The sequence below is a fragment of the Bos mutus genome, chromosome 3 (assembly GCF_027580195.1).
Source record: "Bos mutus isolate GX-2022 chromosome 3, NWIPB_WYAK_1.1, whole genome shotgun sequence".
NCBI classification, from domain to species: domain Eukaryota; kingdom Metazoa; phylum Chordata; class Mammalia; order Artiodactyla; family Bovidae; genus Bos; species Bos mutus.
This window is the reverse complement of record NC_091619.1, coordinates 48,777,665-48,789,654: the sequence shown is the minus strand read 5'-3', so window position 1 is coordinate 48,789,654 and position 11,990 is coordinate 48,777,665. Positions and strand designations below refer to the sequence as shown.

Here is an 11,990-nt window from a genome sequence, read left to right as displayed (position 1 = left end):
GAAGGCGGAGCCAGCAGTCCTTTTCCACACCCTCCTAGGCCTTGGTTCCCTCAGGCACCGGGCCAGCACGGACCGCCTGACACCCAGACCTCCGCAGCTTCCCATGGCGGGCGTCACACCAATGGGCGTCTTGGTGGTAATTGTGGGAAATGTAGTTCTGGGTAGGCAGGCTCGGACGCGCTCCCAGACCACAATCCCCGACAAGCCCCGCGCGTCCGGCGTAGATTCACGCTAAGGCTGCGCGGGGGGCGGGGCTGCGGTTGGGGAGGTGCGTTCCCAACGGTTCCCGCGGCGGTTCGAACTCGGCGCAACCGGAGTTCCCATAGTGTGTTCGGCGCTTGGGGCCGGGGAGAGGGTCGGAGGTTTCCGAACGGAGAGGAGAGCTCGGCGTGCGCCGTCGTTGGTGGGTCTCTCTCACAGCTACGACTTGTGGTGAGCGACTGCCCCTGGAGGGTGGAAACTGGCCTATCTGAGGAGGTACAGGTGTTTCCCTCTCGGTTCCCTCGGACGCGTTTAATCTAGTCATCACCCTCGCTGCTCACACTGCTCTTCAGGGTCGTATTTTAGTAGAAGAAAAATCTGGAAGGAAGTTGTTCATGTTTTCTTCCACTGCTTCCAGATGAACGAAGGACCAGTTCTATCAAATTGAGCATTCTTGAAACAGAACAGTACGATATAAAGCCTTGAATGGCCTTCCAAAATGCGGAATCCTTTTCAACTACAGCCCATCTTTTTTACATACGACGAGTATAAAGTTGTTCTTTGGTGTGATGTGTGTACCTGTGTATACCTGCAAACGCATTGTAATTAAGGCCCGAAGATGTCAGGGCCTGTAAGAAGCATGACGTGCTTTTTCACGTATGTACAGGCGATGAAGCTGGACTTTTATAACTAAGTTGAAGGGAGGAGAAATACTTATTTGAGGGTATTAAATGGCCCATTAGGAAAATGAAAATATATTTGCATATCAAACGTTTTCATTGATCCTTTAGAAGGGTGAGAGAATTCTTGGGTTAAAATTTACATAAACCTGATTCAGTTGAAACAAAATGGCATGTTAGAATTTGCCCAAATTTTCTTTACCCTTCTTCCTTCACCATCCTGTAGGTAACTAGAGTTGTTGGAAAAACACAGAGTGGGGACCTGAACCTTTGATTTTTGTTTGGGAGAGTCTTCTCATTTAAGCAGAAGCAAATTTTTGGAAACAAAAGAGGAAAGAAATGTTTTCTTTACTAAGATTCCATAGTATATAATTTCGTGCCACAGTTTATTCCAGTAAGATGAAAGTTTTCTTTTTAATCTTCCTCTCTACATCTGAGAAATTTTGAGTGTGGAGTAAATTTGTTATTTTAGCTAGGTGAGGGGAAAGAAGGACAGTTTTGTAATCATCGTTTAGTCACTGAAAATATTGGGTTTCTGTAAGTGCCTTAGAGTCCTGACTATAATACACAGGACTCCTAACCTTTTGGAGCTTGAGATGTCGTCAGAATTCTAGAAGGGTGATCAAAAAGAAGCTTCAATGACAAAGGTAAATGAGATCTGAGAGAGAAATGTAATTTAAAGATTATGCAGGAAGATGGAGTAGTAGAGATTGTAAAGCTTTCATTTAAGTTGTATTATTAATATGTTTTAGTACACAATAATTATGAATATTAATTATTAGTAATAAAATGTATTTATCATGATTTTTTAATGTGCAAAGCTACTTAGTAGAGAATTTCACAACCCTTGAGATACCCATCAGTTGAAGAAACAACTTTTCTTATTTATTTTTGTGAGTTAACCTGCTAAATGTCATTTTGATTTCTGTGGTTGTTACGTGAATGTGAGTTTATGGTTTTAAATTTTATAGCCATGGTGAATAGGAGAAGGGGATAACCTTTATCTGTTAATAAATTACCTTTAGGAAAATATGAATGTTATGATACCAGTTTTGTCAGATGTTCAGAGCTTGTAACATGATCAAGTTCAAACACTTCATACTGAAATTAATTTATAATAAATAAGAAAACTAGAGTGTGACATAATTGAAAGATCTTTGCGTCATGATGGCTTAGGTTCAAATCTTGGTTCCACCATTTACAGTTTGTGTGACCTTGAGTAAGTTATTTGGAGAAGGAAATGGCAGCCCACTCCAGTATTTCTTGTTTGGAAAATTACATAAACAGAGGAACCTGGCGGCCTACAGTCCATGGGGTTGGAAAGAGTCAGACGTGATTGAGCACGCGCACACACTCAAGCAAGTTATTTGGCTCATTCTTAGTTTCTTCATCTTTAACATCAAATAAAAACAGTTTACACACTTGTTAGAAAGATTGAAGATGGCTAGGAAAGGTGAATTATAGTCCCTGGCTTAAATGAAAAATTGATTCATTGAAATTTTGTTGAACTTTCCATTATGGGTTTACCCTGCAGAGAAATTGATTATTGCTGGCTGTTTTGCTTTGTTTAAAATTACCATGAAAGATTTCACAACATTTGAAATAGAAAAATAATAACTCGAGTTAAGTTTTATTAGTGTGAGATAATTTTGACTGACATCACAGATTCTTTCAGGCAAGGTACAAGAAATTCATTTCTTTTTTTAAGAAATGGAATCTAGTTCATCAGACTTCTATAATAAAGATAATGAAGAAGAAAGTTTGCTGGCAAATGTTGCTTCCTTAAGACATGAACTGAAGATAACAGAATGGAGTTTGCAGAGTTTAGGAGAAGAGTTATCTAGGTGAGTGAGTAAACTTATGTTTAGAACTCTAACTTAGGACTTTAACTGATGAATGTAAAATTTTTGAATATCATTATTGTTTGTTGTGTTTCTCGTGTGTCCAGAATAGGGAATAATGCTCCATAATTTAAAAAATAATAATTTTGAATATAGCTTTCCGTTTAGGAAGAAGAACAGAACTATTATAGAAGTATTTACAAATTAAGACCTTTAATATATTAGGACTCAGTATAAAATATATGTGTAGTCTTAACTAATCTTTTATTATCATGACTGTTTTTTGAATCTTAAGTAACTCTAGCATAGAGGCTCCAGAAACATAGATTGCTAGTTTTAAAACTAATTATGGTTTATTGAAAATTTAATTGAAATGCCTCAAGTTCTTTTCTGGAATCTGATTTTCAGCAATATTTCAGGTGCTTTTCTATTTTCTTAATATGTAGAAATTTAGAGTAAATACTTAAAAATATCTAAGAACTAAAATGTATTTTTTCTTTTTTTTCTAGTGTTAGTCCAAGTGAAAATTCTGATTATGCTCCTAATCTCTCAAGATCTGAAAGACTCATTTTGGAAAATCTTTCTCACCCTAGCCATCTTGGACTTTTGAATTACTCACCTCATAACAGAGTTTGTAAAATGCCCAATAGTGGTACTGATTTTCAAAAAAAGCCAAGAGATAAGGTTATCATTTTTAGACCTGCCTACCTAAAAGTAGTTTTAGACCTGTCTATTTAAAATACTTTTTCTCTGAGTTTTTTTTTTTCAAATGCCTAATTTATGTTTTCCATAGTCTTTTACTATAGTGCTCAAGACTCTTTGAATTTAAGTGGTATATAAGAGAGTAGCTATTTTGATGTATTACTCTATTTTTAAACTTCTATATTTATTACCTTTTTGCAATTAAATGTCTTGTTTTCTCTGTAACCCCCTTGATTTTAGTACCATACCATGTACGTAATAGGTAATCATGGCTTATTAAGTGATTGAAGTATATTGCTGTTTAGCCTGGGTCAGGTGCTCCATTCATTATATCTAAATTTTGTGGATGATGTTAGACATCTGTCCTGTTCTGAAACTCACTTTCTTCCTCTTTTTTATTCACTTGTATTCTCTATCTTCCTATGTGTATTCCTCTGTCTTACTCAACCCTTTATCTCTTCTTTCTCTATCTTCCTCCCATTTTTTATTACCCCACTGCCAGCATGCGTATATGTTGTAGCCATGCGTTCCGGGAAACAAACTCACTCAGAAGGACAATGCAGATAGTGGAGTGCAGTTTATTACACCTGTGGGTCCAAGGCAGAGTCTCCTCTTAGCCAAGGACCCTGACCAGCATTTGTGAAAATCTTCTATAACCCCATGTGTATGTGTCTGAACCCACCACTCCAAATTCCTTGAGACTTACATAAACCAAGGAAAATACAATCCTAATAACCCCATCATTCACGTGCTGTGTGCTCAAACAGTCAAGCAATTAGCCAATAATCAATAAACCTGAGGTTACACTCCAATAGATACAGAAAATTTTATGGCTTGTCTGGAGGAAGGGATGATTAATGTATGTTTCTCTGAGGCGATGAGAACCTAGATATGATCTTCAAGGTTCCCTTGTCTGGAGGGGGTCTTATCCTTCTGTTGTTGTTTTCATAGGCACTAAACACAGAGTTCAGAGTCCATTGGAAAAGTGGCTGAGCATGATCAGCATGAACAGGCCTAAGATGGAGTCCAGGCCCTATGAATTCCTTCTTCATTCCCCCTCTTGATGCTTTTAACTCATATTATGAGCATCATTCATAGGGATATATTGCACTGTGGCTCTCCGACCGCCAATTTGGGAGAATGACATCAACCTTCGGGTTACAAAGTTCATAATACATTGTAAAATTCAGGGTCCACAAAGCAGAACTATCAAGGCAACTATAACAGTGGTAAATTTAGTTTTCCACCAATCTCCCTTCACCCAAGATAGGACCAAAGTCCAGAAAGGAATGTTTTCATTTGACATTGCTTTTACCTGGTTTTTCATGTCATCTAAAGCAGTCGATACATTGCCAGATAAGTCAGGAATGTATACACAACATTCAACCTTAATTATAGCACAGGTCCCTCCTTGAACAGCTGTGTGTCCAAAGCCATTCTATTATGAATTACCGCTTTTCTCATTTGGATTTGCTCTTCATTTAAGGCTTGGATGGCTTTTGTTCTATCTAGGAGGGCCTGTTATGTGAAATTAGTCAAGGCCTCTAATCATGATATCTGTTGTCCCTATAGAGGATACGAATAAGGCAGCAATGTACTCATATCATTGAACCACGGATCTTGTCCACCTAGCATGTAAATAAGATAGATTTACCAGGGCTAGGGGTAGATTTACAACAAGTAGGTTAGGCTTTTGTTACACTGGCATTTATATCAAATGTAACCCCATGACCCAAGTCTATTGACTGTAGGTCTTACAGCAAGAGAGCAAGGAGAGGTTATGATTGAGAAGAGAGAGGAAAGTGTCTTTTTGTCATCCCAGAAAAGAGCAGAGTGGCTTAAAATCTCCTTGGCAGAGCAGTGACACCCACCAAGGAAGTCCATCCATCACTGACAGAGGCATAGCCCTACACACCCAGCAGTTGGAAGTTTTGTGGAAGTCTGCGTAGAAATGTGCCCATGAGATGAAAACATTGTCCTGAGTTGAAATGGAAGTTAAATTCAAAATCACATTGATGAGGCCAAGCAGCAGGAGTTGATTGTGCGGCTTCATCCTGAACGAGCTTGTCCAGGATCTTCTTTTCCTTCTTCTTAAGGATGGTCTTAGTCTCTCGAGGGTCACTGGGGTCCCTCTGTGCAGTCCACTGTGTTTTTTGGGTCTGCATGGTATGTTCTCTTCACCCTCGTATGATGGATCCAAGGGACAATACCTGCAACTTTAACTGCATTAGGGGTAGTTCGGAGAAGGCAATGGCACCCCACTCTAGTACTCTTGCCTGGAAAATCCCATGGGCGGAGGAGCCTGGTAGGCTACAGTCCATGGGGTCTCACAGAGTCGGACACGACTGAGCGACTTCACTTTCACTTTTCACTTTCATGCATTGGAGAAGGAAATGGCAACCCACTCCAGTGTTCTTGCCTGGAGAATCCCAGGGACGGGGGAGCCTGGTGGGCTGCCATCTATGGGGTCACACAGAGTTGGACATGACTGAAGCGACTTAGCAGCAGCAGCAGCAGGGGTAGTTGGAATAACATAAGGGCCCTTTCACCAAGGGGCTAGCAAATCATGTCTCCAATCTTTGACCCATACTTGGTCACCAAGCGTAAACTCATGAATCTGTTCCCCAAGGGGGAACGGCACCCTTTCCTGTACAAACTTAGTTACCCGATTTATTACCTTACCCAGTTCCATCTGCTGTGAAATCCTGTTCCCCCTTACCTGAGGCAAATTTGTTGACACCTGTTTTATTATGGGGGTGGGGGGGCCTCCCATTCACAATTTCGTATGGAGAATAGCCTTGGGACTGTGGGGTCATCCTGAGTCTGAGCAGAGCCGTCGGAAGCAAGTCTGCCAGGAGCAGTCAGTCTCTATGATCCACTTGGAGAGTCTCTTTAATGTCCAGTTGGTTCATTCCACCATCTCAGGAACTCCAGGCCTATATGCAGTGTGCAGTTTCCATTTGATATTTAAAGTTTTGCTTACTTGTTGTACTAAATCAGCTACAAAAGCCGTGTCATTGTCTGAACCAATGCTGGTAGAAAGTCCAAGTCTGGGAACTATTTCCCTAAGCAGGTACCAGGCTACTTCTGATGCTCTTTCAGTCCAGGTAGGAAAAGCTTCTACCCATCCCGAGAACGTACATACCATGACCAGCAGGTAACGGTAGTGTTGGTGAGTTTTCATTTCAGTGAAGTCCACTCCCAGGTGTTCAAAGGGTAGCGTGCCTTTCAGCTGAATACCCGGAGGTTTTTGTCTGAATACCCAAGAGGCAGCATTAACCTGTGAGGAGGCAGCATGGCCTAGATGGGTCGCTTGTTGTGTTTGGCTTACCAGATTGTGTGCCAGCTCCTCCGGTGACAATAATTTGCCACTTGGCAATTCCTACCATCCCTTTTCAGTCTTGATGGCCCCTTCCGCTTTGGCTAACCTGACAGATATTGTCCTTGTTTTATCAGGCTAGTGCCATCAGTATATAGGACCCAACTAGGGTCTGGAAACTTGTATCCTTCTTTAAAACAAACCCCAGGTACCTTATCTCCTCCTTGCAGATCTGTGCCGCCTTCTTTGACACCCGGTAACCTGCTTCCATCAGCAGCCGGAGTAGTGCTTTGTCCCTTTCAGCATTTTCCCTGGTTTTGGCGCCAGCAGCAGGTCTTCCCCATATTATAGGAGCCAACATCCATACTCTTCCGGATGGAATGAGTTCAGGTCAGAAACCAAGGCTTCCCCAAAGATGGCTGGGGAGTTCTTAAACCCTTGTGGGGGAGTCCAGATGAGCTGTTGTTTGGTGCCCCCGACTGGATCTTCCCATTCAAAGGCAAAGATGGGCTGTGACGCTGGGGCGAGGCGTACGCAGAAGAAGGCATCCTTGAGATCTAGGCGAGTATCAACTTTAGTCCTCAGCGGGAGGAGGGCTAAGTAAGGTATAGAGGTTTGGAACAGCGGGGTGTAAAGTCACAGTAGCCTGGGTGACTAGCCTGAGATCCCGTACAGGCCTATAGTCCTGCCCTCCTTCCTTTTTAACTGACAGGATGGGTGTATTCCAAGCCGACTGGCACTCTACTGGAATAACCGCTTGTTTCAATCTATTGATGTGGGGCAGTATGCCGGCCTAGGCCTCTATCAGTAGCGGGTAGTGGAGCTTTCTAACCGGGATGGTACCTGGTTTGAGTTCTTTTATCACTGGGGCTTATGTTTAGCCAGCTGGGGCGGGGGTTGGGGGTGTCTTCGCCCAGACCTCAGGGAATAATTGAGTTAGCTCGCTCTCATGCTCTCCCGGCCCACCCGGGTCTTCCTTCAAAGGCTCATGCAACCTCCAGTCATCTTGAGGTGGAATTGAGAGAGAGAGCAAATAAGTTATAGTGTCCATCCAGGAGGGGGGGCCTCTCCTCAGGGGAGAAAGTCACTTGTGCTCCTAGTTTGGAGAGCAAGTCTCTTCCCAACAGGGTACTGGGCACTCAGGAATGTAGAGGAATTCATGAATCACTTGGTGCCCACCCCCCATCTGACATTTTCTGGGCTGGCAAAACGATTTAATCATCTCTTCTCCTGATACCCCAGTTACAGCAGTAGTCTTTTTGGACAGTGGTGCCACAGGTTTTACTGCCGACAGTTCTGTTCCTGTATCCACCGTGAAGTCAATGTTTTGGTCCCCCATTTTTAAGGTTACCATGGGCTCTTGGGGACCTGATATCTCTGAGCCCTGGCAGCCTTATTTAAATTTCAAGTCAGCAAGCCCCACAACTGCAGGAGCTTCCTCTTCCTTCCTTGCCTTAGGGCATTCATTCTTCCAGTGGCCAAAAGCTCGGCACCGGGTACACTGGTTTGGCTGTAACAGGGCCCAGGGCCTCCACTGGGACCGGTTGAAGGACTGTCCTGTCCCTGGGGCAGAGGAGGTTTTTCAGGAGGGCCGAGATGAACTTTCCCAGAGCAGCAGCTAGCATTGCAAATCTTTGTCTGTTCTCTTTCGTTCCCTCCGGTTCTCTGGCACAGTGCAGTTTCTGCTTAATTCCAATCTTGTCACTACTCACTGGGAGAGGTGGGTATAGCTTGGGCGGTTTGGCTGGAGCCTGATCCTGGATGTGTTGGCCAGAGGCTTCTGTCATCGGGATCGGAGCCTGCCAAGGTGGCGGCTCTATGACCTTGGGGAGAGCTGGCAGAGGAGCAGCGACTGCTGCAGGACTTCACCTGGCCCTGGATTGGGCATTAAGGCGGCCTCCGGTCCTGGTGGAGCACTGGGAGGCAGGCGCGTCGTTATCGGTATGGGGAGGGGTCAGGTCATCCCTGTCCAAATCCTATAAATTTCCTTTTTATCATCAGTCATTTTTTGTGCCATTAATGTTTTTCCCTTTCCCTTCTGGATACAGAACCTTGTCCAAGTAGGAGGGTCTTGAGCTAACCCTAGCCATGAGTCAATATGTGGATATTGATCCAGGTGTCCTGGCTCTCCTGTGACTACTGTATAGACTGCTTCCACTATTATTAAGTTCATGGTGTCCTCTGGTGGCCATCCTACTCCCATAGGGTCATTTGACCTCACAGAGTATGTGGAGGTGGTTAGGCTTCATCTTCACCCCATAGTCTCCTCCTAATCCCTTCTTAAAATTTTTAATCATGCACTCCAATACAGTTGCCTTAGATTCACTTCCTCCCATCTTGCTTACCTTCTCGGACCTTCTTCTACTTTTCCTTTTCGCTTCTGTCTACGGGTTCTCAGTACTGTATATACTTCTGATATTTCCACTCAATGACACTTAAATTGCCATTCTGCCTCCTTCCTAATTGGGGTGAGAAGAGCCTTACCTGCCAGATGCCAGAGGGAGAAGGGGGATCGGCATGCCTTCACCTGCTGGTCAGCACAACCGAACCAGAACACCACGTGGTCCAAGACTGTTTCTCCCTTAAAGTCTGTTCTGCCTTGGTGGGCTTGATCAGGTGCGGATGAAAACACAGATGGGTTAAACATCCCACGTCCCAGGCCATCTCTGGGAAGGCCAATTCATACTCACTTATGTATCCCCTTCCTTCTAGCCTAACAATTCTGAGGGGGTCAAGAATTTCACAGCAGATGGAACACCTCCTAGGGGACCATACAAGGACCAGTTTTCTATCCTAAAAATCCCCTGGCGATCGCTGGTAAATAATTTTCCCTGAGACGGCGTGGACACACCTCCTAAATGACCTTTACAAATTTCCTTCCTAAACTGTAGCACACTTGTCGTCGACCTGAGTACTGAGCAATTGCTGCTGCCTGCCTATTCCAGGCCCCTGTAGGTCCGTGCCCCTTCTAGTCCCTCCCAGGGGGGTGATCAGGCCCCCTCTTCCACCCTGCCGAGTGGGTTCCTCCTCATCTGAGCGCTCAGTTCCCTTGCTGCCGTTCACTACCTGCCAAAGTGAAGAAACGGGCGTTGAAAGGCTGAATTCTTCCAGAGGGGCGAGGCGACTTCCCCTCTAGGAGATTCAAGCCACAAAGCCTCGGGTGGCCTCAAATGAGACCTGTCTCCTCAAAGTGAGGAGGTTCCCGCCCAAGCACCAAATGTTGCAGCCACGCGTTCCGGAAACAAACTCACTCAGAAGGACAATGCAGATAGTGGAGTGCAGTTTATTACACCTGTGGGCCCAAGGCAGAGTCTCCTCTTAGCCAAGGACCCTGACCAGCATTTGTGAAAATCTTTTATAACCCCATGTGTATGTGTCTGAACCTACCACTCCAAATTCCTTGAGACTTACATAAACCAAGGAAAATACAATCCCAATAACCCCATCATTTCACGTGTGTCATGTGCTCAAACAGTCAAGCAATTAGCCAATAATCAATAAACCTGAGGTTACACTCCAATAGATACAGAAAATTTTATGGCCTGTCTGGAGGAAGGGATGATTAATGTATATTTTCTCTGAGGCGATGAGAAACCTAGATATGATCTTCAAGGTTCCCTGTCTGGAGGGGGTCTTATCCTTCTGTTGTTGTTTTCATAGGCACTAAACACAGAGTTCAGAGTCCATTGGAAAAGTGGCTGAGCATGATCAGCATGAACAGGCCTAAGATGGAGTCCAGGCCCTATGAATTCCTTCTTCATTCCCCCCTCTTGATGCTTTTAACTCATATTATGAGCATCATTCATAGGGATATATTGCACTGTGGCTCTCCGACCGCCAATTTGGGAGAATGACATCAACCTTCGGGTTACAAAGTTCATAATACATTGTAAAATTCAGGGTCCACAAAGCAGAACTATCAAGGCAACTATAACAGTGGTAAATTTAGTTTTCCACCAATCTCCCTTCACCCAAGATAGGACCAAAGTCCAGAAAGGAATGTTTTCATTTGACATTGCTTTTACCTGGTTTTTCATGTCATCTAAAGCAGTCGATACATTGCCAGATAAGTCAGGAAATGTATACACAACATTCAACCTTAATTATAGCACAGGTCCCTCCTTGAACAGCTGTGTGTCCAAAGCCATTCTATTATGAATTACCGCTTTTCTCATTTGGATTTGCTCTTCATTTAAGGCTTGGATGGCTTTTGTTCTATCTAGGAGGGCCTGTTATGTGAAATTAGTCAAGGCCTCTAATCATGATATCTGTTGTCCCTATAGAGGATACGAATAAGGCAGCAATGTACTCATATCATTGAACCACGGATCTTGTCCACCTAGCATGTAAATAAGATAGATTTACCAGGGCTAGGGTAGATTTACAACAAGTAGGTTAGGCTTTTGTTACACTGGCATTTATATCAAATGTAACCCCATGACCCAAGTCTATTGACTGTAGGTCTTACAGCAAGAGAGCAAGGAGAGGTTATGATTGAGAAGAGAGAGGAAAGTGTCTTTTTGTCATCCCAGAAAAGAGCAGAGTGGCTTAAAATCTCCTTGGCAGAGCAGTGACACCCACCAAGGAAGTCCATCCATCACTGACAGAGGCATAGCCCTACACACCCAGCAGTTGGAAGTTTTGTGGAAGTCTGCGTAGAAATGTGCCCATGAGATGAAAACATTGTCCTGAGTTGAAATGGAAGTTAAATTCAAAATCACATTGATGAGGCCAAGCAGCAGGAGTTGATTGTGCGGCTTCATCCTGAACGAGCTTGTCCAGGATCTTCTTTTCCTTCTTCTTAAGGATGGTCTTAGTCTCTCGAGGGTCACTGGGGTCCCTCTGTGCAGTCCACTGTGTTTTTTGGGTCTGCATGGTATGTTCTCTTCACCCTCGTATGATGGATCCAAGGGACAATACCTGCAACTTTAACTGCATTAGGGGTAGTTCGGAGAAGGCAATGGCACCCCACTCTAGTACTCTTGCCTGGAAAATCCCATGGGCGGAGGAGCCTGGTAGGCTACAGTCCATGGGGTCTCACAGAGTCGGACACGACTGAGCGACTTCACTTTCACTTTTCACTTTCATGCATTGGAGAAGGAAATGGCAACCCACTCCAGTGTTCTTGCCTGGAGAATCCCAGGGACGGGGGAGCCTGGTGGGCTGCCATCTATGGGGTCACACAGAGTTGGACATGACTGAAGCGACTTAGCAGCAGCAGCAGCAGGGGTAGTTGGAATAACATAA

General features: G+C 44.1%; 1 protein-coding gene across 7 annotated transcripts in view; it reads left to right on the top strand.

Annotated features, from left to right (window-relative positions):
* Positions 1-183: 183 nt before the first annotated feature.
* The window catches only part of CCDC18 (coiled-coil domain containing 18), a 119,094-nt gene continuing 107,287 nt past the window's right edge, over positions 184-11,990 (top strand). For 3 of the 7 annotated variants that reach the window (XM_070367664.1, XM_070367666.1, XM_070367662.1), the window contains exons 1-3: positions 184-432; positions 2,590-2,725; positions 3,232-3,406. In XM_070367664.1, the coding sequence (XP_070223765.1) occupies positions 2,592-2,725; positions 3,232-3,406 (309 nt within the window). In that variant the 5' untranslated portion in view covers positions 184-432; positions 2,590-2,591. Of the gene's footprint in view, positions 478-2,589; positions 2,726-3,231; positions 3,407-11,990 lie in introns of all 7 variants that reach the window. The other 4 variants (XM_070367667.1, XM_070367668.1, XM_070367665.1 and 1 more) reach the window with 2 other exon arrangements.